A 23,959-nucleotide genomic window follows, 5' to 3' on the forward strand; every position below is an offset into this window, starting at 1 on the left:
GCTCAGCTCAATGTTCTTTAACCTGCACTGTAGGAGTTACTCCCTACTCAGCCTTAGTGTGTGTGTGTGTGTGTGTGTGTGTGTGTGTGTGTTGCATGTCTCTTCAGAAGGAACATAAACATGTCAACAGATTGAGTCATTTGAAATTCTCTTCAAATGTATTTAAGTCCTGTAAATACATTTGTATATATACACACACATCAGAACAGAAAAAGTAACAAGCCATTTATTACAACCATGTTAAATATTGTATTCAAAAGGAAATGACAGGAGACGGGAGGGAGAAAAGCAAAAAAATAAAAACTTCAATGGGAAACAAACAACTTGAACAATTCAACCAACACTGTGTAATTTCACCATCTTACAACAAAACCAGCCAAAATCTCAAGGCCAATAAATACTATAAACAACAACAATACAATAAAGTACAAACACTTCTCAAATGATCACAGGACGTCTCTTTTTAAAGTATTGCTTTCGCACACACACACACACGACTCTCTCTCTGCACATACAGTGCTTACGTACTGATCCTCTGTGAACCAATGCGAACTCTTCCTGTGTTAGTGTAAAACACCAGGCCATCACCTGGTTCCAACTAATGCACCCACTGACTCTCAAGGAAAATAAAACAATATCTAGACAAGAACAATAATCATATGGTGTCTAAATATGTTTTAAAATGTGACTATACACAACCTTCTGTGACTATATGACTCCCTTCTACTGGCTTGAAAGGGGAGGGGGGGGGGGGGTAGAAACACAGACAGAGAGAGAGGGGCAGAGAGAGACAGAAATGTAGTGTTGATCGAGTGTTTTGGTCAGTTCGGGGTAAAGGACAGTGTTGATTGATAGGTCAGTTTAGATAAACGGAAAGTGTTGGTTGGTCAGTTCAGAGAAACAGAGAGTTTTGTTTGGTCAGTTCAGGGGTAAAGGAGAGGCCAGCAGTGACAGCTGCATGATGATGAGATGTGCATATACCCAAAATGCAATGGGACCGTGTACAGGTCTTCTGCCATGCGGCAGCCTCTAAACAAGTTCTCTGTGTTTGTCAGTGTGTGTGCAGGTCTTCCTCCCTGCAGCCTGGTGTAAACTAACAGTTTATCTCTCTTCTGCTCTGCCTGTGGCCACCGCAGCCCCTCTCAGCCGACATTAACTCACAGCAGCCCTGAGCTGAGCTGACACACAGATTAGAAATATGGTTTAGTCTGTTGGATCACAGGGATTTCGGTGGGTCACAAACCAACTGGGAACCACGGCCATAGAGAGGCAGTCTCACATCTTCAGGGGACAGGGTGACAGGGTGACAGACGGGTCACATACTGTATTAAAAACAGTCTCAGGAATGAAGCTTGGAACGTTTTAGTTGATGGCGTCATCTTTCTTCCTGTCCCTCTAGTTTGAATGCTTATCCACCAAGTTCCTCTAACATCAGTTCCTTCCAGAGAGGTCCCAGTCAGAGGAGGATGGACTTAAACGTAACACACAGACAATCTAACGTTCCACCCATGGCACAGGGAAACACACAACTGGCCAATTAAATCTCTTCACACATAAAATGAGAACACCTCACATAAACATAACCCCAAGCCACCAATCAGAGTCTTTCCCCTATACCTGTGGTCCAATCAGGTGGCCTCGCTCCATTCGGAGACCCCTCCCCTGACATGTGTGTGAAGGGTGTGGTACTGAGGAGGAGATGGGGAGGAGGGGTAGCGGTGGTACTCTGTGAGGGGTGGGCTGGGGTGTTGGGGTGTCTGGTGTGGTCTGGAGCTCTGGGTCTGGCCGTGCGAGAGAGAGTCCCCCAGAGGATGAGAGCCTTGGTGGGCTATGGAGCTCAGCTGAGCGTTCCGGGGACTGGAGGAGTAGGGCTGGTGGGGGAAGGTTGTGTAGGGGTCAGTAGGGGTCATGGGGGCCATGGGTGGAGTCAATGGGCAGCTGTAGGACCAGGATGTACAGCTGAGGTTGTCCAGTCTGGGCTCTGAGCCAGCAAACATACACGCCTGCCGCTGCCCCGCCTCTGACCTGTATGGGGAGTCAGAGAGACCAGGGGGAGAGGGGTGGACGGAGGGAGGGAGAGGGGGATGAGGGTAAGCAGACGGCTGATAGTAAGACTCGTCGTTGCTGGGAGAACTGACGATGTAGGGCTTCCTGTACTGGTGATTCTCTGCTGTAGGACAGCTATCATCCGCTGTGGGGAGAGAGAGAGGGGGGGGGGGGGGGGGGGGGGGGGGGGGGGGGGGTGTTGTAAGATTGAGTAACACACTATAAAGGGGACTGGTCTTCCACTAACAACGACGATCATAGAAACAAATCACTCCAGAGACTAAGGGGCAATACAAACTGCTCCAGTGTTTACAGTGACAGTAATCGTACAAATGCAGCGTAGCGTACCTTTTCTCTTGTTGCAGTGGTACACCTGCATGTGTTCGTGTGTGTCTGGTTGGGGGAGGGTGTAGGGGGCTGGAGGGGGGATGAGGAGGTCCTGGGTGGTGCTGCTCACCCCATTCTCACAGGAATAGGGGTGCAAACCCAACCCCTTCGCCTCCCCCCCAAACGGACTCCCACTAGGACACACCCTCTGACGCACTGAGCTACGAGGAACCACCGGATACTCCTTACTGAGAGAGCAAGAGAGAGAGCAAGAGAGAGAGAGAGGAGGGGGAGGGGGGAGGGGGAGGGGGGAGCAGAGATATATACTATTTGCAACATATTTTCAAATCATCTTTTAGTCCAAGCACAGTAATGAGACAGCCTCCAGTATTAAGACCACTAAACCACCACCCACTGGGCACACACTGGTTAAATTAACCTTCAACGTAATTTGTCAACGTATTGTGACGTGGAATCAATGTGGAAAATACATTGGATTTGAAAAAAGTCATCAACCAGTATTGTTTTTATCTCATTTCAACCAGCATTATAAACATTGAAATTAGGGTAAAACTTCAACTTAAATATATTGACATAACCTGACTAACAGGTTGTTACATCAATCTAATTTCAACATAATCATCAGAAATATGTATACGTTTAAATTGCCTTTGACCTCGTTTCAATGATAGTAAAATGGTATGTTTCAATAAACATCATTGTTTCAACGGTTAAGCTATCAACCTAAATAAAGAGGTATATTGAAATAAAATGTGAAGTCACAGTCCAATGATTTCTGTCTGAACAGTGACTCTTTAAATGGTATATGAGGGGTAATGCACTTGATAACAAGTCCACCATCCAGATGCCTACCTCTATGTACCCTGCTTAGCTTTGGAAACAAGCTGTGCTTGTTTCAGATGAGCTATCATTTCAACACATTCAGACATTAATCAGCTTCCATAGTCATTTCCGTAGACTACCTAAATAACATTGAATAGTTGAAGGTAACTCCTCTAGTCTTTCTTACGCAATCTGTATGTGAAAGTAAATTCGAGTGAGGTTGCGTTTATGTAGGCTACATTGACATCTGATTTGCCCAACAAAGGACACCAACATTTCTACATGTAGGTAGGTATCATTTATCCATGGTTGATTGGATCTTTGAAAGTTTAGAAGTAGTTATCGTTAGCCCACATGGATGCCAAATTCATAATATTAATAATACACTTTTATTGATGTACCATCTGTTAGTCAATGTATTTAAGTTGAAGTTTTACCCTAATTTGAATGTTTATAATGCTGGTTGAAATGAGATGAAAACAATACTGGTTGATGACTTTTTTCAAATCCAATGTATTTTTCACATTGATTCCACGTCACAATACGTTGACAAATTACGTTGGAACTACATTGATTCAACCAGTGTGTGCCCAGTGAGCAGATATATGAATATATTTTCGGCAAACAGACTAATTAACGTAGATTTGAAAATATTGTCTAAGCTGCTTGCTAAAATATTACACAATAATTTACTTCCACCCGTTCTTCAATATACTGTATATTTCCATATTTGTGATTCAAAAACCTCAATTACACACTCAGTATTCCTTTCTTTTTGTAGTCTCCCTCCCAGTTTACACACTCAGTATTCCTTTCTTTTTGTAGTCTCCCTCCCAGTTTACACACTCAGTATTCCTTTCTTTTTGTAGTCTCCCTCCCAGTTTACACACTCAGTATTCCTTTCTTTTTGTAGTCTCCCTCCCAGTTTACACACTCGGTATTCCTTTCTTTTTGTAGTCTCCCTCCCAGTTTACACACTCAGTATTCCTTTCTTTTTGTAGTCTCCCTCCCAGTTTACACACTCAGTATTCCTTTCTTTTTGTAGTCTCCCTCCCAGTTTACACACTCAGCATTCCTTTCTTTTTGTAGTCTTCCTCCCAGTTTACACACTCGGTATTCCTTTCTTTTTGTAGTCTCCCTCCCAGTTTACACACTCGGCATTCCTTTCTTTTTGTAGTCTCCCTCCCAGTTTACACACTCGGTATTCCTTTCTTTTTGTAGTCTCCCTCCCAGTTTACACACTCAGTATTCCTTTCTTTTTGTAGTCTCCCTCCCAGTTTACACACTCAGTATTCCTTTCTTTTTGTAGTCTCCCTCCCAGTTTACACACTCAGTATTCCTTTCTTTTTGTAGTCTCCCTCCCAGTTTACACACTCAGCATTCCTTTCTTTTTGTAGTCTCCCTCCCAGTTTACACACTCAGTATTCCTTTCTTTTTGTAGTCTCCCTCCCAGTTTACACACTCAGTATTCCTTTCTTTTTGTAGTCTCCCTCCCAGTTTACACACTCAGTATTCCTTTCTTTTTGTAGTCTCCCTCCCAGTTTACACACTCGGTATTCCTTTCTTTTTGTAGTCTCCCTCCCAGTTTACACACTCAGTATTCCTTTCTTTTTGTAGTCTCCCTCCCAGTCTCCCTCCCAGTTTACACACTCAGTATTCCTTTCTTTTTGTAGTCTCCCTCCCAGTTTACACACTCAGTATTCCTTTCTTTTTGTAGTCTCCCTCCCAGTTTACACACTCAGTATTCCTTTCTTTTTGTAGTCTCCCTCCCAGTTTACACACTCAGTATTCCTTTCTTTTTGTAGTCTCCCTCCCAGTTTACACACTCGGTATTCCTTTCTTTTTGTAGTCTCCCTCCCAGTTTACACACTCAGTATTCCTTACTTTTTGTAGTCTCCCTCCCAGTTTACACACTCAGTATTCCTTTCTTTTTGTAGTCTCCCTCCCAGTTTACACACTCAGTATTCCTTTCTTTTTGTAGTCTCCCTCCCAGTTTACACACTCAGTATTCCTTTCTTTTTGTAGTCTCCCTCCCAGTTTACACACTCAGTATTCCTTTCTTTTTGTAGTCTCCCTCCCAGTTTACACACTCAGTATTCCTTTCTTTTTGTAGTCTCCCTCCCAGTTTGATCATTATTTTTCTATTAGAGATTTGCATGTTATAATGTCATTTTACTCTCTCCCTCTCTTGAACACTGGCCTCTCGGTGACCTCAGTGGTATGTAGGGGACAGTGGTCTGTGGCTCCACACACACACACACACACACACACACACACACACACACACACAGTGCTGAAAGATAAAATGCTACTCTAAAAATAAACTCTCATCCGCATACCACTCCAGATACTCTCCCTCATCTCTCTCTCTGCTCTCAACGTCTCTCTCAATCTCTCTAACACCCCAGTCCATTCCCTCTCTTCTTTTCACCTCTCTCAGTCTCTCTAACACCCCAGTCCATTCCCTCTCTTCTTTTTACCTCCCTCAGTCTTCACCTAGAGCAGTACAGTGACTCCCCAGTCCTCCCCTCCTCCTAAGTTTACAGTCGATTTCTGAGAGGACACTTACTCAAACCGCCTCACACAATATGCACAAAATAGACTGTCCTTTTCAGAGAGAGAGAGAGAGAGAAGGAGAGAGGGAGAGAGAGCGAAAGAGAGAAAGAGAGAGAGGGAGAGAATCTGTACTCACCCCTGTATCTTAGCCATGCGATGCAGCTCCATGTCATCACTGCCTCTGAAGCCCTTAGCGAATGGGTTGTTCTCTATCTTCAGCTGGGTGATCTGACAGGGACACAACACACTGCCTTAGATCACCAAACACCCTGCTCAGCCCTTTGTGTTACTGTGCTGATCCATGAGACACTAAATGTTGAATCTAGACCTGAACAGTTGCTAGAATCTGGGATTCTGGAACACAACATGGAAATTCCACAGACACCGACCCTGTTCTGAAAGTATTCATTTTGAACCAGCAGAATCGCAGTGTAAACTGTTTCCCTAAACAGTTGGCAGGTTTAAAGATGGAATCCGCATTAGGAGAAACAGCGCCGCTGTTGGCCCCCAGCACCTTTGTTATTGTTTTATGGACAAAACAGAGGTGAGGGGAAAAGAACTAAACAAAGTTTGTTGTTTGCTGTAATTTCTTTGTCGTTGTAATTTCCCAAATGAACGTAGCAGTTTCACCAAGGACTCCAGCTTGAAAGTCCTTAAGTGAAATATAGTTGTTCTAGGAACATTTGGGGTGAAAAATAGGTATTTTCATTGACAATGCCACGGTGGGAAACTTGCCGTTGGTTTGTGTTTTTCTTGTTAGACGTGGTGATGTGTTTATCGCAGCACATGTGGGCTTTCATTATGGAGCGATATAAATGCCAACAGTAACTGAATTAAACCATTTTGAATTTGTGTTCAGGAATTCAATTTGCATTCAATAGTTTAGAATTTTGTATTGCACATCATTTGAACTTGTATTTTATGTGTTTCAGTGTGTGTGTTTCAGTGTCTGTGTGTTTCAGTGTGTGTGTTTCAGTGTGTGTTTCAGTGTGTGTGTTTCAGTGTGTGAGGACAGAGAGAGAGAGAGAGAAACTACAGGTAACTGCCAAAATACAGTGCATTTGGAAAGTATTTGGACCCCTTCTCTTTATCCACATTCTGTTACATTACAGCCTTATTCTAAAATGGATGAAATAAAACAATGTCCCCATTAACCAACACACAATACCCCATAAGGACAAAGCAAAAACACGTTTAAAAAAACTAAAAAACAGAAATACCTTATTTACATAAGTATTTATACAAGTATTCAGACCCTTTGCTATACGACTTGAAATTGAGCTCATGTGCATCCTGTTTCCACTGATCCTCCTTGAGATGTTTCTACAACTTGGAGTCACATGTGGTAAATTCAATTGATTGGACAGGATTTGGAAAGGAACATGCATGTCTATATAAAGGGCACACAGTTGACAGTGCATGTCAGAGCAAAAACCAAGCTATGAGGTCGAAGGAATTGTCCGTAGAACTCAGAGACAGGATTGTGTCGAGGCAAAGATCTGGGGAAGTGTACCAAAACATTTCTGCAGCATTGAAGCCACTCCTCAGTAAAAGGCACATGACAGCCCACTTGGAGTTTGCCTAAAGGCACCTAAAGAACAAGATTCTCTGGTCTGATGAAACCAAGATTGAACTCTTTGGCCTGAATGCCAAGTGTCACGTCTGGAGGAAACCTGGCACCATCCCTACGGTGAAGCATGGTGGTGGCAGCATCATGCTGTGGAGATGTTTTTCTGCGGCAGGGACTAGGAAACTAGTCAGGATCGAGGGAAAGATGAACGGAGCAAAGTACATAGAGATCCTTGACGAAAACCTGCTCCAGAGCGCTCAGGACCTCAGACTGGGGCGAAGGTTCACCTTCTAACAGGACAATGACCCTAAGCACACAGCCAAAACAACGCAGGAGTGGCTTCGGGACAAGTCTCTGAATGTCCTTGAGTGGCCCAGCCAGAATCCAGACTTGAACCTGATCGAACATCTCTGGAAAGACCTGAAAATATCTGTGCAGCAACACTCCCCATCCAACTTGACATAGCTTGAGAGGATCTGCAGAGAAGAATGGGAGAAACTCCCAAAATACAGGTGTGCCAAGCTTGTAGCGTCATACCCAAGAAGACGTTAGTCTGTAATCATTACCAAAGGTGCTTCAACAAAGTTGATGATATATATATTTTTAAATTCATTTTAGAATAAGGTTGTAACGTAACAAAATGTGAATAAAAGTGAAGGGGTCTAAATACTTTCCGAATGCACTGTGAAGGAAACACCAACATAAACTCTAAGTCTAAGACATAAAGTCTCAATAGGGCGTTGGGCCACCACGGGCCGCCAGAACAGCTTCAATGCATCTTGGTGAAGATTCTACAAGTGTCTGGAATTCTATTGGAAGGATGCAACACCTTTCTTTAATGAGCAATTCTATCATTTGGTGTTTTGTTGATGGTGGTGGAAAACGCTGTCTCCATAAACAGCCATAAGTGATCAATTTGGTTGAGATCTGGTGACTGAGACACACACACACCATTTAAACCCCCTGTGCTCCTTTGAGACCCCTCTTTCATAGTCACTGAGATCTCTTCTTCTAGCCAGGATAGCCAAAATAACGGGCAACTGGGCATTTTGATACATGACTAAGCATAATGGGATGTTAATTGCATAATTCACTCAGGAACCACACCTGTGTGAAAGCATCTGCTTTCAATATACTTGGTATCTCTCATTTATTCAAGTGTTTCCTTTATTTTGGCAGTTACCTGTATGTGTGTGAGAGTGATTTCACTATGGCGCTGGAACAATAACATATATCATCAAAGGAAAGGAACAGGTCAGAGCTGCCCTGTGATGCGTAAACACTGGGATGTAATCAAACTGGACATGTTGAGTTGAGAACAGTGATCGCGGGGGAAAATGCACTGATTCACATGGCTAACACAAATCTATATACCCATAAAATAACTATGTACAACAGGACCTGGACAATTTTAACTGTATCAATGCCAAAATAATCCAGAAATATCTGATCAAATAAGATGAACAAACATGTGACTTTAAAAAAAAAAGAAGAAAAATCATAAATTACTTTGTGTGTTCAGTGTTTCGGTACCTTGTGGTTCTGGTATGATGTCACGGCGATGAAGGCGGTCTCTGAGAACACGTGCGTGCAGAAGGCAGTGTTCTTGGAACCAAACCTGTTGTATTCGTCTGCTTTGACGATATGGAGGCGGGGCTGGTATTTATGCATGGAGTTTAATATGATCTGCAACACAACAAAAACAAATACATTAAACCAATGCTCTAACTCCATCCCACTTGTAGAAGGATATATTCAATAGGCCTATCCATAAATGTGCCCTTGTGTCTGGGCGCATGTTATGCTGAAGCTAAATAGTTTATTTCCAAATGTGTGTCTTTATGTACCAATGCACTGTGCATATGTTTGTCGTTTCAGTGATTTTGTTCACTCTCTGGTAGCCATGCTCCGTGTGTAATAGTAAAGTATTAACAGATAATAGGCCTAGCAGAAAGCAGATAATAGTGTGTGTGTGCGTGCGTGTGCGTTCATCGAGAGGCCTAATCCTAATTGGTGTGACGGTCCCACCAGGCATGGATGAGCTAATGACCCTTAACGTACCTAACATCATTATTAAGGTTACCACTGTTCTAACAGAACCACAGCAGACAGCAGCACTATCCCTTCACACACACACACACACACACATATACACACACACACACACACACAGGGTAGAGAGGTTGAGGACTAACGTGTCCGAAGGGGTCCAGATGGTTGTTGGTGAGTTTGAGTTTCTGGAAGGAGACAAGCTGACGTGTCCAGTGGCTTCCGGTGGCCGGAGAGTCAGGATGGACGTACAACCTCCCTGGCATGGCCGGCTCCGCCTTCCCCGTCACAGACCTGACACACACATACACACAAAATTCACACATTGACAACTCAACCAAATATCAATCACAATTGGATGCTAATGTGAGAGTCAGTTGGCCCTGGTCTGAGCCAGCCCTGCCCTTTAACCCGCCCCTCGTACTGTGTGTCTCGCTCTCTCACACACACACACACACACACACACACACACACACACACACACACACACACACACACACACACACACACACACACACACTAACCTGGCCATGCTATTTACTGTGTTCGTGGTGCTGTCACAGGAGAGACATAGATCTGACATGCCATGGTGCGCCGTTGGCTGTATCTATTATTATTACTAGACCAAAATCCTCCTCACACTTCAACTGCTTTTATTACAAAGAGACACCGCTGGCCCCTGTCTGTTACATCAGGATATGTTCATACCAATACAGGTGTTAATCAGAGCAATGAGGTACAAGCAAATTCCATGCATGTGAACATGTTTCCAAAAACTATTGTCCATGTAGGAAAAATATAAACGCAACATGTAAAGTGTTGGTCCCATGTTTCATGAGCTGAAAGATTCCAGAAATGTTCCATAAGCACAAAAAGCTTATTTCTCTCACATTTTGTGCAGAAATTTGTTTACATCCTTGTTAGTGAGTATTTCTCCTTTGCCAAGATAAACCATCCACCTGACAGGTGTGGCACATCAAGAAGCTGATTAAACAGTATAATCCTTACACAGGTGCACCTTGTGCTGGGGACAATAAAATGGCACTAGAAAATGTGCAGTTTTGTCATACAACACAATGCCACATATGTCTCAAGTTTTGAGGAAGCGTGTAATTGGCATGCTGACTGCAGGAATGTCCACCAAAGCTGTTGCCAGATGATTTAATGTTCATTTCTCTACCATAAGCCACCTCCAACGTCATTTTTGAGAATGTATCAGTACGTCCAACAGCCTCACAACCGCATATCATGTGTAACCACTCCACCCCTTGACCTCCACATTCGGCTTCTTCACTTGCAGGATTGTCTGAGACCAGCCACCCGGACAGCTGAAGAAACTGAGGAGGATTTCTGTCTGTAATAAAGCCCTTTTGTGGGGAAAAACATATTCTGATTGGCTGGGCCTGGCTCCCCAGTGGGTAGGACTATGCCCTCCCAGGCCCACCCTTGGCTGCGCCACTGCCCATGTGAAATCCATAGATTAGGGCCAATTTAATTCATTGACTGATTTCCTTATATGAACTGTAACTCAGTAAAATCATTGAAATTGTTGCATGTTTATATTTCTGTTCAGTATATTTAAAACATGCAAAATGTTCTGGTTTGTTTTATATTATTCCAGGCAAATCCGAAAGTAAACCAAATTCCAATTCCACATTTTCCTTATTGAAAAGCGTTGACGACAATTGGAATTTCAGTGTACTTCCTGAATTGACTGGAATTGAATTGAATTGATCCCAACCTTGCCACTTTAATGACAATAGCCTATGACGTGTGTGCGTGTTGTTGTCGTGTGTATGACTCCTTAAGTTGGAATCTGTCAGAGAAGAATGCCCTCCAACTGGCAACAACTGGACCGAGCTGGCAAACATGTTCGCTGAAGTTATTCCACTTCTGTCAAATATGGCAGGGAAATGACAGAGCACCGCTGATATTTACAAACAAATAATCTACCCATGCATAACAACATTCACATTAGGCATTAACATAGTCCCTTGTCCAAACATATGACTGAAAATGGAGCGCCCATCTTCTATTGTATCAGATGAATGACGTGTCCTTAAGGGTGCCAAGGGGCTCCATCATGTGACCAGGGAGAGGAGACATACGTAGCACGAGAGGGTTTATGCCGCATTCAAGTCATGTTGGAAATCTGGGACCTCCTAGTTAAAATGAGCGTAAGTTATTTGCATAGAGCTTCATATTGGTTGTATCTGATACTTCCCAGGAGGGAAACTCGGGTAAGATCTTTCTGCAAAGAGTAAGCAAGTTGGAAATGTCTGAGTTTATGAGTATCCCACATCTCCCTTGCAGCCTGGTGCTGACCTCAGTGAAACCTAGCCTTTAATCTGCCCGCCACATGAACCCATGGTACTGAGACTGAACCCGGCAGTCAGGGGCAGGAGGTGTGATGCGCGGGCAGCAGGCTTACACAGGAAACTAGGCCACAGAGCACAGGGCACTGAGAGGGACCGTGACGTCACGGCAGCGGGTAAGCAGGCCTAAACATCCACGTCCCTGCTCTGTGTTATGTTTCTCTCTCGACAATGCTGTTAAAATATAAACTGTTTTACTATTTAGTTTTAGCAGCTCAAAACACATAACGTAGGCTTGTTAAATATATAAAGTTTTGACATATAGCTAGCTTACCATTTATTATCTGCAAACTTGTAGCGGTGGTCATCCGCTGGCACGATATCCATGAGGAGGATGTACTTGGCTTTAGGGTTGAGGCCCGTAACCTTCACCTTGTAGCAGGGGAACATCCGCCTGGCGAGACAGCAACACCACAGACAGTCAGGATCATAGCAATATCAGTAGCCTATCACTGAGGCATAGCAGCCATTGCTGCAGTTGTGAGCAAAACCCGAAACAAAACGAGAAACATCGAAACAATTTACGGAGTGGCTGCGGTTCCAGATTTTCTGGAGGCCCAATTTGTTCTGGCTAAAGATACTGAGATTTCTGCCCCCCTAAAAAAATATGTAGCTGCTGCCCACTGCTCTGTTAACGCTTCCCCTCCTTAAATCGGCGATGAACGACTGTCTGGTGTAGCCTACAAACGTCATGTTGTACACAAAGGATATGGTCGACATGTTCTCTCTATTGAATTCCATGCCTCAGTAGGATATTAAGCATAAGCATGATTTCATGTTCTTTATTCCGGAGAGGAGTTAAGCTACATGCAGCTATTTACATGTTGAACACAAAAGACATGATCAACATGTTCGTACAAACTCAAGTGGGGAGTTGCATGCCGCTATCTAGGCAGCATATCAAACACAAGCAAGACACAGTCACAGTCCAATTAGCGATTTAAAGTTATTTTCAATCATCATTGTAAACATTGGCTAAGCAGGAAGCAGACAGGCAGTAAAAGTAGCAGTGTTTTTTTCAGCAACTCTGGCTAGTGGCTTCCGTATGACAACTACAAAGATTAGCCTCCATCATCACACAACATGCAGATTGTTTTTTCTCCAATGCAATGTGTAGGGACTGCGTCCCTCTTGTGCAAGTGCAATATCCAATACAACAGACAGATATGGTTGTAGGCAGTCTTCATAAATCACTGCAGAGTTTTTATTTAAACTGTTCAGAAGTATGAGGCAGATACATAGTCCGCTGGGCACACCATGTCACTTCAATGTGGAAATGTGGGTAATATTTGGTTGAGGTGTTGATCAATGAGATTTCAACCTTTATTCACCCACTCAAAAAGACAGACAGAAGTTGAATTGCCAACGTGTCATCACTATGCTTTCAACACTTCTGAAATCACAGCCAAATTCCAATGAAAAAACAATGTCCGGTTTTTGGTTTAGTGATCATCTACATGTGTTATCGCTGTACTTTCAACCATTTAAAAACACAACAAAGTTCAAATGGGAATGCAATGTCAGATATTTTGTATTTGGATCTCATAGCACAAGCAAATGACCTGGATAGCAGTTGAGATTACATTAAAAGTACATAGTGCAAGTGATCAATGCTGTTCCGAGATTCTGCACAGGCTATTATAGCAATTGTAAAGATCTCCACAGACCTGCAACCTTTGCATGCTATCTTGATCATGCACGCTTTCTAAGATTACATAAAAATAAATGTATAGTTACGTTAGGCTAAACTCAAAATGTGGCCATTTTAAGATAGAAAAAATACTGTTACTTTAGTTTCTAAAATAGTTTTAGCTTTAGCAAACAAATATCAATATTTAAAGGATATTGAATACTTGGATAGTTTCATCTGAGCCACAGCCTTAATTCTATTCTTTAAAGTTTATTTTTGGTTTAGTTGGAGATGTCAATCCAAAACTTCAGGATCATTTGTTAACTTGTCAACAAGTTAATAGGCTATTTATTGCATTACAAAAGTGATATTAAATTGTGTTTGGTTGTCAATGCAACTAAATATCAACATTTGAATCTTTTGTGCCACTGATTTAGACTGGTTTTAATTCCAGTATTGTCTACAAATTACTAATTGATCAATTGGATCCACATCTCCATCTCAACAAAGAATCAAAGTTAAAGACTAAATCAAATCTAACTTTATTTAAAGTGTATTTCAAATTTGATTGGATTTAGTACTATTGTTCAACTTAGATTTTTGTTTGAGATGCAGAAGTGGATCCAACATATCAATGAATAATTTGTGGACAAACTGGAATTAGTCAGTGGCACAGATGGAACTATCCAAGCAGAAGATACATCTCCTTCAAATGTTGATATTTGGTTACGTTGGCACAATTCAATATCCAGATCGTCTACAAATGAATAATTGATATAGACGTCTTCACCTCAACCAAAAATCTAAGTTAAATAGTAGGACTAAATTTAATCAAACTTTAAATGCACTTTAAATAAAGTTTGATTTAGTCCTATTCTTTTGCCTTGATTTTTGGTTAAGATGGAGACTTGAATCCAATGATTAATTTGAAGATTACATTTGAAATCAACCAAAGCTTGAAACCCTAGGCCTATACCGTGTCTATACAGTGCCTATACAGTGCCTATACAGTGCCTATACCGTGCCTATACAGTGCCTATACAGTGCCTATACTGTGCCTATACAGTGCCTATACTGTGCCTATACTGTGCCTATACCGTGCCTATACTGTGCCTATACTGTGCCTATACCGTGCCTATACTGTGCCTATACAGTGCCTATACAGTGCCTATACAGTGCCTATACAGTGCCTAATTCACACCCCTTTACTTTTTTCACATTTGGTTGTGTTACAGCCTGTATTTAAAATGAATGAACCTTTCTTTAGATGTTATGTCACTGATCTACACACAATACCCCATAAGGTCATAGTGGAATTACGTTTTTAGACATTTTTACAAATAAATAAAATGAACAGCTGAAATGTCTTGAGTCAATACGTATGTAACAGCATAGCTTCCGTTGCTCTCCTCGCCCCTTCCTGGGTTCGAACCAGTGACGAGCGAGTGACGTCACCGATTGAAACGCTATAAGCGCGCACCCCGCTAACTACCAAGTAATTTCACATCGGTTACACGTATTCAACCCCTTTGTTATGGCAAGTAAAAATAACTTCAGGAGTAAAAATGTGCTTGAGTCAGATAAGTTGCATGAACTAACTCTGTGTGCAATAATGTTGTTTAATATAATTTTTTTCACACTTTGGATGGTGTATTACTACACCCAGTTACTACAAAAATACAGGTGTCCTTCCTAACTCAGTTAACGGAGAGGAAGGAAACCACTCAAGGATTTCACCATGAGGCCAATGGTGATTTTACAGAGTAAAATGGCTGTGATAGGAAAAAACTGAGTATGGATCACCGACAGCGTAGTTACTCCACAATATTAACCTACATGTATTTTAGAATATAAAAAATATTACAAACATGCATCTTGTTTGCAATAAGGCACTAAAGTAATACTGCACAAAATGTGGAAAATAAATACACTCTTTGTCCTAAATACAAATCATTATGTTTGGGGTAAATCCAACACATCACTGAGAACCACTATATTTTCAAACATAGTGGTGGCTGCACCATGTTATGGGTATGCTTGTCATCGGCAAGGACTAGGGAGTTTTTTAGGATAAAAAGAAAAGGAATAGAGCTAAGCACAGGCAAAGTCCTAAAGGTTTAGTCTGCTTTCCAACAGACACTGGGAGACAAATCCACTTTTTAGCAGGAAAATAACCTAAAATACAAGGCCAAATATACACTGGAGTTACTTACCAAGATGGCTTTGAATGTTCCTGAGTAGCCTAGTTACATTTTTGACTTAAATCGGCTGAAAAATATATGGCAAGACTTGAAAATGGCTGTCCAGCAACAATCAACGACCAACTTGACAGAGCTTGAAGAATAAAAAATGTAAAAAAGGGCAAATATTGTACAATCCAGGTTTGCAAAGATCTTAAGAGACTTACCCAGAAAGACTTCAAGCTGTAATTGCTGCCAAAGGTGATTCTAACATGTATTGACTCAAGGGGTTGAATACTTATCTAATCAAAATATATTTGTGTTTTATTTAAAAAAATCTTCCACTTTGACATTAGATTATTTTGTGTAGATCGTTGACAAGAAAATGACAATTTAATCACACTTTGTTTATGGAAAAAGTATTGTCAATTTTCTGTTGAACCCTGCGTTGAATTGAAACATAGCTCTAGATGACTTTGCAAATGCGATATAGGCCTAAATAGTATCATTGATGATCTCTAAAGTACAGTTACATTTAATTTGCTCTGTTAAACCTACCCTTTGGAATGACTTTGATAGCTATAGTGAATTTTGTTATTTAGAGACCTCTCAATAACCATTCTCACGATAGTACATTGGTATTAGTCAGTGATAAATATCAAAGCTAAGCAGAGCTTGGTTAAAACTCTGGATGGGAGAACAATGACTAGCTCTAGATAGAACAACTCTCCAGTAGGAAGTGCTGCTCAGCCTATTGTTTTTTTCTGATGGCAGATATACAGTGAGCTACAAAAGGGACAAAAAGTACTGGGACAAATGAACTTATATGTATGTGTATTAAAGTAGTCATGCCTCTGTAACTTTCTCACTCATCAATATTCACAATTCATTCAGGATGATCAGTCATCATGATAGCATCCACATGAATGTAGAAGTATTTTGAATGATATTCTTATTTACAATAAAAGTGAGTAAAAAATGACACAATACATTATTTACTGTTAATTTCTATTGGGCACAAAATAATCTGAAACACAACCAAAGCAAACAGCAAATGTATCCAACAAGTTTGTAGAGTCACAGGCTTGATGGAATCATTGTGTGCTAGGAATATGGGACTAAATATGACACTTTTGACTACCTTAATACACATAAGTGAATTTGTCCCAATACTTTTGGTCGCCTAAAATTGGGCGACTATGTACAAAAAGTGCTGTACTTTCTGAATGGTTCACCCGATATGGATGAAGATTTCCTCAAATTAAAGCTGAAAGTCTACACTTTAACCTCATCGTCATCATATCATTTCAAATCCAAAGTGCTAGAGCACAGAGCCAAAACAACAAAGATTTGTCACAGTCCTAATACATAGCATATTGGCCAACTATGATTTTTCAGTGTAAACATGTTCCTGTTGATTCAGGAGTTAAACTCACTCTGTAGGAGTGAAATGAACCCTAAGTGGTGTAAAAGAACCCCCAGTGTTGGTGTTAATAACCAGAGTTATTTTGTACAGTGTGAAGAGTAAAACAGTCCCACCAAAACCCCGCTTATCGTTATCATATCTCCAAGCATGCTCTACTGCAGGTAGATTTTTAAAGATGATTTTTAATATCTGTGTTTTTGCTTTTGATTGATTTATTAATCTTATGCTACACAAAGATAAATAACATACAATCAATGAGTTAGATTTATTGTACCTGTTACTGAAATGGTTGTTCCAGTTTAAATGGTTCAGGTAGTCTTCTTATCAACTTTCCTAAACCTGAAAGTCATTCTGAATGCAGGTTGCAGGTGATTAAAAAATTCCAGCTGTTGAATATCCTAACTCTGACTGGATTCCAATAGGAATTACACATCACTTTGTAAACCAGCATAATGTGGCTTGCAGGCCTGATGTGGCCTGTAAACCAGGAGTATCCTAACACCACTGTGTATGGGTAAGCCATCAAAGTAAGGCCTTATGATATATGTAATGTATTGTCATAGAGTTTAATTTTAATGATCACATATGACTAGGTACTCACTTGGTGAATGCCACTGGCCTTTAAAATGAAATAATGAAATAACCATGTCTCTGTCACTAACAAATACAGTCATGGGTGCAAACTCTACAATTCACTCGAAAAGAAAAGACACCCGGGAAATATGCAAATGAGGCTTTACACCATAGTGTTAAAACAACACCTAAAAAGTATCTACTGTAACACTAGAGGTGTTAATTTCTTACACTGAGAAAGTTTAACAGCATCAGCACTAAGCAAAGTGAGTTCAGCTTACTCTAAATGAAGTGTTTTACGCTGTAGGTGTTGCATATTACTCTATAGTAGAGCTATGCAAACACCACACCCAAGTTCATTTGAACACTTTAAGAGTTAAATTGGGAACACTGTAACAGAGTTAAATCTTTAACGCTTTCAAAAGTGTTATTTTAACACTAGTTCAGTGGGACTCATATGTTCACTGAAATTAGTGTACATTTAACACTTTCAGAGTTAAATGTATTCCATTGATATTGCTGTATACTTTTGGAGCTCACTGTAAATTGAAGCTCCAAAGCTGTTTCAAAGGTACAAATTCAACATATTTTAAACAGGGTTTGTCTATGTGTTGAAGATATAATGTTGTTTCAAAGGTACAAATTCAACATATTTCATACAAGTTTGTCTATGTTGAAAACGGGTTACAATGATGGCATAATCCTGTGGTTGAAATGTCACCTTCCAAACAACAGTTGATTTTTTTTCTTCTTCAAATCCTATGTATTTTCACGTAGATTCCACGTCACAATACATTGACAAGTTACTAGCTACGTTGATTCAACCAACCAGTTTGTGTCCAGTGGGAGGATACATCATCATGGTTCGATCAGAAGAGGATGAGTAAAGAGAGAAACGTGAAGGGGGGTGAAGTGTGAGCAGCAAGAAAAAAATGTGTGCGTAGAATAACACGTACAGGAGGTGATTTGGAGGCGTAGCTTTGAGAAAGAGGTTTCCCCAATCATTTATTAGGCTAATGAGAAAATTGTATTACTTGATAATGTGTACCCGGCCAATAGCCTATTTGTTATGGGCCTAATTATAAATACAAAACGTTACAAACAGTAGGCCTAATCACACAAATGTTACATGTTTAACAGGTCTAGGCCTAGTGGACACATTTTTATTTTCCCTAAATGTTCAGTGTTAAAGGAAGCTCAAAAAACCTATAGCCTAAGCCTAACGTAAAAAGAGAGAAAACCATATGTACTAGTTTATAGGCTTAATTGTAGCCTATAATGGACACGAATGTTCATTCTCCTCTAATGCAAGAACACATATAGCACGCATTTACCTTCCCGCTTTAGTGATAATCATCTCTGTTCCGACCTCATGGAACTTCTCCCACAGCTCGCGCTCGTGCAGGTAGACTTTTATTCCCTCCATCCCCTGAGAACAGAGAACAGATGAGATAAGAGATATATATACTGAATATTTCAACCAAAGTCCCGATCCCTCCTTGAAGGACGATCCTACCGATAGGCCTACATAAACTTAACTGAACATTGTAAAAACAGTTTAAAAAACAAACAAACGTAAGCCTTTACAGCCTGACCAATAACAATGTATTTTATCTTAACGAGACTGTTGAACTATTGGAACGGTTTGATTAAAATGACAATACGTTTGGCCATATATTAATATTAATAACAATAACTATTTTAAGCCTATTTATTAGATGCTACATAGGCCTACACTGTTAAATAGGCTACTGAAGGTTTCACATTTATAAGAAAAGCCCGATATTTTCACTAACTGAGTTTGACACAGATTTAACCAGAGTCAGTCAGTCAGTGTTGCTCTGGGCATGTTCTAGGTAACCAACCCACTGTTTAGAAACCAAATCTAGGTCATATTCAGCCCCGCGTTCCTAAAATTGGCTATTTGTTTCTGCTTTGAAATTAAATGCGCTACTTCGTCGACTTTAGTTTTTCAATTGGGGGAATAATCGTTTAAATTAGTGGCCTATATTATTCAGAGTATTTTCATTTGTTCTTTTCAATTGGCTATGGGCCTACTATAGACTATTAACTTAATGACATTATTTTCAACAATTACTTTCACACTTCGCTTTAGAAGAGAAAATCATGCATAAATCGTGATCACCCACAATTTAAAAAAAGATACAAGTGCATCGTTTTCATGTTTTGAAATATGTTACATTTACACACTCACAAACGGGAAGTTACCTGCTGTGTGCACGAGGTCTCCGGTGACGGTGGAGAGCTGGAGCTAGTGTGATTCTCGGGTTTGTTCTCTTTCGGTGATTCGGTGTCTGTGTCCATGCGCTCTGGGATGGCGAACAGGTCCCCGCCGTTAGCCATCACACACACTACAGTACCTGACACCAAGGGACACACTGACGGGATAGACACGATACGACACAACACAACACACACACACACACACACACTATTATCTGATAGGCCTAAAATACAGTATGTTAATACTTTATAATTAACCTATCAGGCCTGGGATAACAGAGATGATAATAATGATTTGAATTCAATATAAACCTCAGTCTAATTTCCCAGAAAATATGACAAAATTCAAACTAAAACTATATTACAAAATAAGCTGTGTTGTGCATTTGAAAACACCTTGGGACTAAAGAAATAAGCTCATACATAAATGGTCTAGGTAATCAAATGAAACAAATGAGAAAAAATAAGCACAATTAAAATATACATTTAAATAAACATTTAAATGTCTATTTAGATAGTCAATGAAATGTATATAATTCTGATTTAGATAGTCATCTGCAACATGTAGTCTTGTTAAATATCAGTAGGCTAAGGCTTTATCTATTATTCATCTATTATTTAAAAATGTGTTTTGGCTAAATCACAGCGTGTGCATATTTAACAACGTGTAATAATAACAATAGTAATAATCATTATCATCATAATAATAGAATAACAGTCATAATTAATAATAAGATAACAATAATAGGAATAGGCTTAGTGATCATAATAATGTATGTAACATAGCGTTACTAATAACGCGTAACAATATCCTACTAGTGATTAAATATGCTATTAGTAAGCTAATAGATAGACGGTTATATAAATATGCTATTATTATAAGCTGTGAAGGATCAGGGCCCACTGGTAAAACATAGTTTTTTATATAAATATAAGTTTTATATAAATTAAATTATTGACAATAAAATGTACAGTGACACTAAATCCAAACAGTGTTTCTAGACGCGCGAAGAGGGGTCCAGTTTGGCTTATTGTTGGTAAAATCCCGGACTGCACCTCACTGTACCAGACCTGGCCTCAAATACATGCGTATTTACTAGGCCTATTTGTTATTGAAATACTTATTTTCTGTGTATTTGAGTATTTTCAAATAATGTGGCCAAATTAGCTACTTATATTGGAATTATTTGAAAGTATGTGCAAGTAAATTCATGTAAATAGCCGAAACTACAGTATTTTGAAATAGGATACTTATTTCCATTATTTCAAATACCCCTTGGACCAAACGGACATTGGCTAAAATGCATGGACTATTTAAATAGTTGTATTTGAAAATACACTTGTCTGTGTATTTTCAAACACTTTCCAAGTGTTTCCAAAAACATTCCAATATTCAACTAGCCTACTTATATTTTCAAATAAAAATGATCCAAATACTTACTTCGAAATGTCTTTAGGCTATTTCAATTACTTTCAAAGAATTTGAACACAGGTCTGCACTCTACATTAACTCTGGACCCGAATATTGAAGACATAGAGACAGCCGTCTAAAGCCAAGCCGTTGAGTCTAAACAACACCTCATCCAGCCGCACACATTCACTTAAACACTCCTCACACACTCTTCGGGTCTGTGTACCTCATGCGCTGTTCTGCTTCGGTCCTGGAGACCAGAGTTCCACGGTCATCCTGGTGTGTGTGTGTTGGTTAGATCAGTGTCCAGAGTCGCTGTGTCACCTAATCCGAAATTCTCCAAACACGCAGACCCACAGAGTTCACCGAATTAAATAGAACACTCCGTCAGACCTCCGTCAGTAACGCATTATTATGGGGAATAATCACACTGGACGAAGGTTAGGCTATATACGTTTAGTATTTTAAAACTGGATTGTACCATGCGTCTGAATGAATTTCCCTATGTCTGACTAACCGTTGACGGTTGCCGAAGCCAACCTAGTCCACCAGAGACCCCTAGTCTTTTCCCGCATTCCCCACTCCTCTCCCTCTATCTCCATGCAGCAGTCTATCGTGTGCGGAGCTGGAGCTCGGTTTGACCCTCAAATCAGGAATTACCCATTTCAAGGCACCCTCTACGTTTTTCAGCCCCCACCCCCCATCATACCCTCGCGTCATAGCCAGTTACTGAAATAATGTAGGCCTATAAGATTGCTCTCCCTCCCTCCCACACCCCACCCCCCTTTCGCTCAGACACAGAGAGCGCAGTGGCCTTGTCATTCATGCTAATAAAGATGCTATGGTATCTGAATCTGAAAGAAAGATAGAGAGAGACAGAGAGAGAGACAGAGAGCTTTAGCAACAGTGGCCTTGTCATTCATGCTAATAAATATGCTATGAATCTGAGAGACAGACCGAGAGACGGAGAGAGAGAGAGAGGAGAGAGATTAATTTATTTCCTGCATGGTCAGGGATTATTTTAAGAAAATGGAGGTCGGTTTATGAGGATTTGGTTTGATGTAAAGAGCATGAAGGTACTATTATCCCTATTTAAGAGGGGAGCAATTTCTGTAAATACATGCATGCATGATCTCAGGATATAAATACTATAATAAACTGTGTGGTTTGAACCCTGAATACTAATTGACTGGCAGCTGTGGTATCAGACCTATACCACTGCGATAACAAAATATGTGTTTTCCTGCTCTAATTACGTTGGTAACCAGTTTATAATAGCAATAAGGCACATCGGGAGTTTGTGGTATAATGGCCATATACCACACCCCATCGGGCCTTATTGCTTAATTATACTCTTTCCCTTTCTTATATAATAGCTAGGATAACCTACATGTATATTATCTCAAAGGATACCATCCTCCACACAGCATTTCACTGCAGGGCGCTGCGTCTGTATTAAGAATCGAGATAATCAACCGGTCGCATCCATTACAGTGCAGCTCTTGAGCAGAGTCAACCGGAGTTGAAGGGGTCAGCATGAGGTAAACAGGCGCTCGTTTGAGCTCTGCTCTCTCCGTTAGGTGGAATATACTTGACTCTGATTTTAATAAAATAATCAATCCACGAGCACACACACACACATTGAAATAGGATAGGCTTGCAGCAATACAGCCTATTACTTTAGTGTGAAATTATAGCCTGGACTCATTGGTGTAAGAAAATAGGCCAACATCGCGTAAACATAGCCTAATTATAACCTAATCTGATTTTCACACATGTTCTTGGCTACTGTACTGTAGTTGGCTACTGACTCTGTAGCCTTGACATTCTGCTTCGATAATGTTCTTGTTCCCCAAAACGGTCATTTGTCACAGCAATAAACTCGTTATTACAGAATTGTCACCAGAATTTTGGCTTTTACGCATGCAGTGTCCCGAGTGCTCTAAAGCGCAAGGTTTTCATCAATCCAACAATTATTTCCTAAAGTGATAGCCTAGCATATGATTTAGGCCAATATTAGGCATATTAGTAAAAGGCTTGACACTATTTTTAAAAAAAATCACAAATAAGAGGACAAACACCTATAGCCAGTCGATCATGCATGGTCTCCAAAACAGATCAGTAGTAGGTTATTTCAACAATTGTTGTATTTTACCGTGTTCAGATGGCAGTTCCGCGCTGGGACATTTACTGTCTATTCGGTCAGTAGCGGAGGTCTAGTGTGTCAACCGTCCTCAATGGTCTCATATGAAGCAATCCATGCGTATGTGCTTCGGGGCATGCACATATGCCTAGAGCATGTGCTGTCGTGTAGTGGCATTGAGATTGTGGCTCTTGTGGAGTTGGCATTGATTTCCGTCGCTGCGTGCACCACACACGTCACTTCTCACATAACTGACCCCACTGTGAATAATCACAAAGATATAAAGTCAACATTAGGCCTACACTATACTGCCACCAGTATGTGGCATTTCAACTGCCAGAGAAATGAATGGAAATGACTGATGGACAAAGATCAACATTCTATATTGATAACCGGGTGATGTGAGAGTGTTCTGCGAATATCAGACGACAACTGTTTCTAAACGTAATGTGCAGTGGAACTCAGGCCTCTGTCTCGCCCCTCATGCCCTCTGACTTGTACGTGTTCCCTTTTATATTTGGGGCCTTGGGCCCTGAGAAAGAGAGAAAAGGATAGAGACCCACTAACATCTACAATCCTAATCCTG

General features: G+C 40.6%; 1 protein-coding gene and 1 long non-coding RNA gene across 5 annotated transcripts; both read right to left on the reverse strand.

Annotated features, from left to right (window-relative positions):
• Window positions 1-211: 211 nt before the first annotated feature.
• On the reverse strand, window positions 212-23,589 carry LOC110525759 (T-box transcription factor TBX5). Of its 4 annotated transcripts, none has more exons than XM_036979896.1 (10): window positions 23,386-23,587; window positions 21,457-21,567; window positions 19,805-19,974; window positions 18,910-19,004; window positions 12,041-12,160; window positions 9,538-9,685; window positions 8,876-9,028; window positions 5,909-6,000; window positions 2,395-2,621; window positions 212-2,191 (listed from the first exon to the last, which is right to left on the reverse strand). In XM_036979896.1, exons 3-10 carry the CDS (start codon window positions 19,937-19,939, stop codon window positions 1,629-1,631), a joined length of 1,533 nt encoding a protein of 510 aa, XP_036835791.1. In that variant the 5' UTR covers window positions 19,940-19,974; window positions 21,457-21,567; window positions 23,386-23,587; the 3' UTR covers window positions 212-1,628. The 4 variants fall into 4 exon arrangements, with proteins under 4 accessions (XP_036835791.1, XP_036835789.1, XP_036835792.1 ...); XM_036979894.1 differs by having other exon boundaries at window positions 21,457-22,084; XM_036979897.1 differs by lacking the exon at window positions 21,457-21,567 and having other exon boundaries at window positions 23,386-23,589.
• Window positions 4,083-5,895, reverse strand: LOC118964859. The gene is made up of 2 exons (XR_005052063.1): window positions 5,697-5,895; window positions 4,083-5,647 (listed from the first exon to the last, which is right to left on the reverse strand). It is a non-coding gene; the product is annotated as an uncharacterized LOC118964859 (long non-coding RNA).
• Window positions 23,590-23,959: the final 370 nt, after the last annotated feature.

Source organism: Oncorhynchus mykiss, chromosome 6 (assembly GCF_013265735.2).
Source record: "Oncorhynchus mykiss isolate Arlee chromosome 6, USDA_OmykA_1.1, whole genome shotgun sequence".
Classification (NCBI taxonomy): domain Eukaryota; kingdom Metazoa; phylum Chordata; class Actinopteri; order Salmoniformes; family Salmonidae; genus Oncorhynchus; species Oncorhynchus mykiss.

Coding starts and splice junctions, on each gene's coding strand:
- LOC110525759 (XM_036979897.1), bottom strand. CDS start 19,939: ATGGCTAACGGCGGGGACCTGTTCGCCATCCCAGAGCGCATGGACACA. Junction 19,005..19,804: donor AGACCTCGTGCACACAGCAG/GTAACTTCCCGT, acceptor CTCTGTTCTCAG/GGGATGGAGGGAATAAAAGT. Junction 2,192..2,394: donor CCACTGCAACAAGAGAAAAG/GTACGCTACGCT, acceptor CTCTCCCCACAG/CGGATGATAGCTGTCCTACA.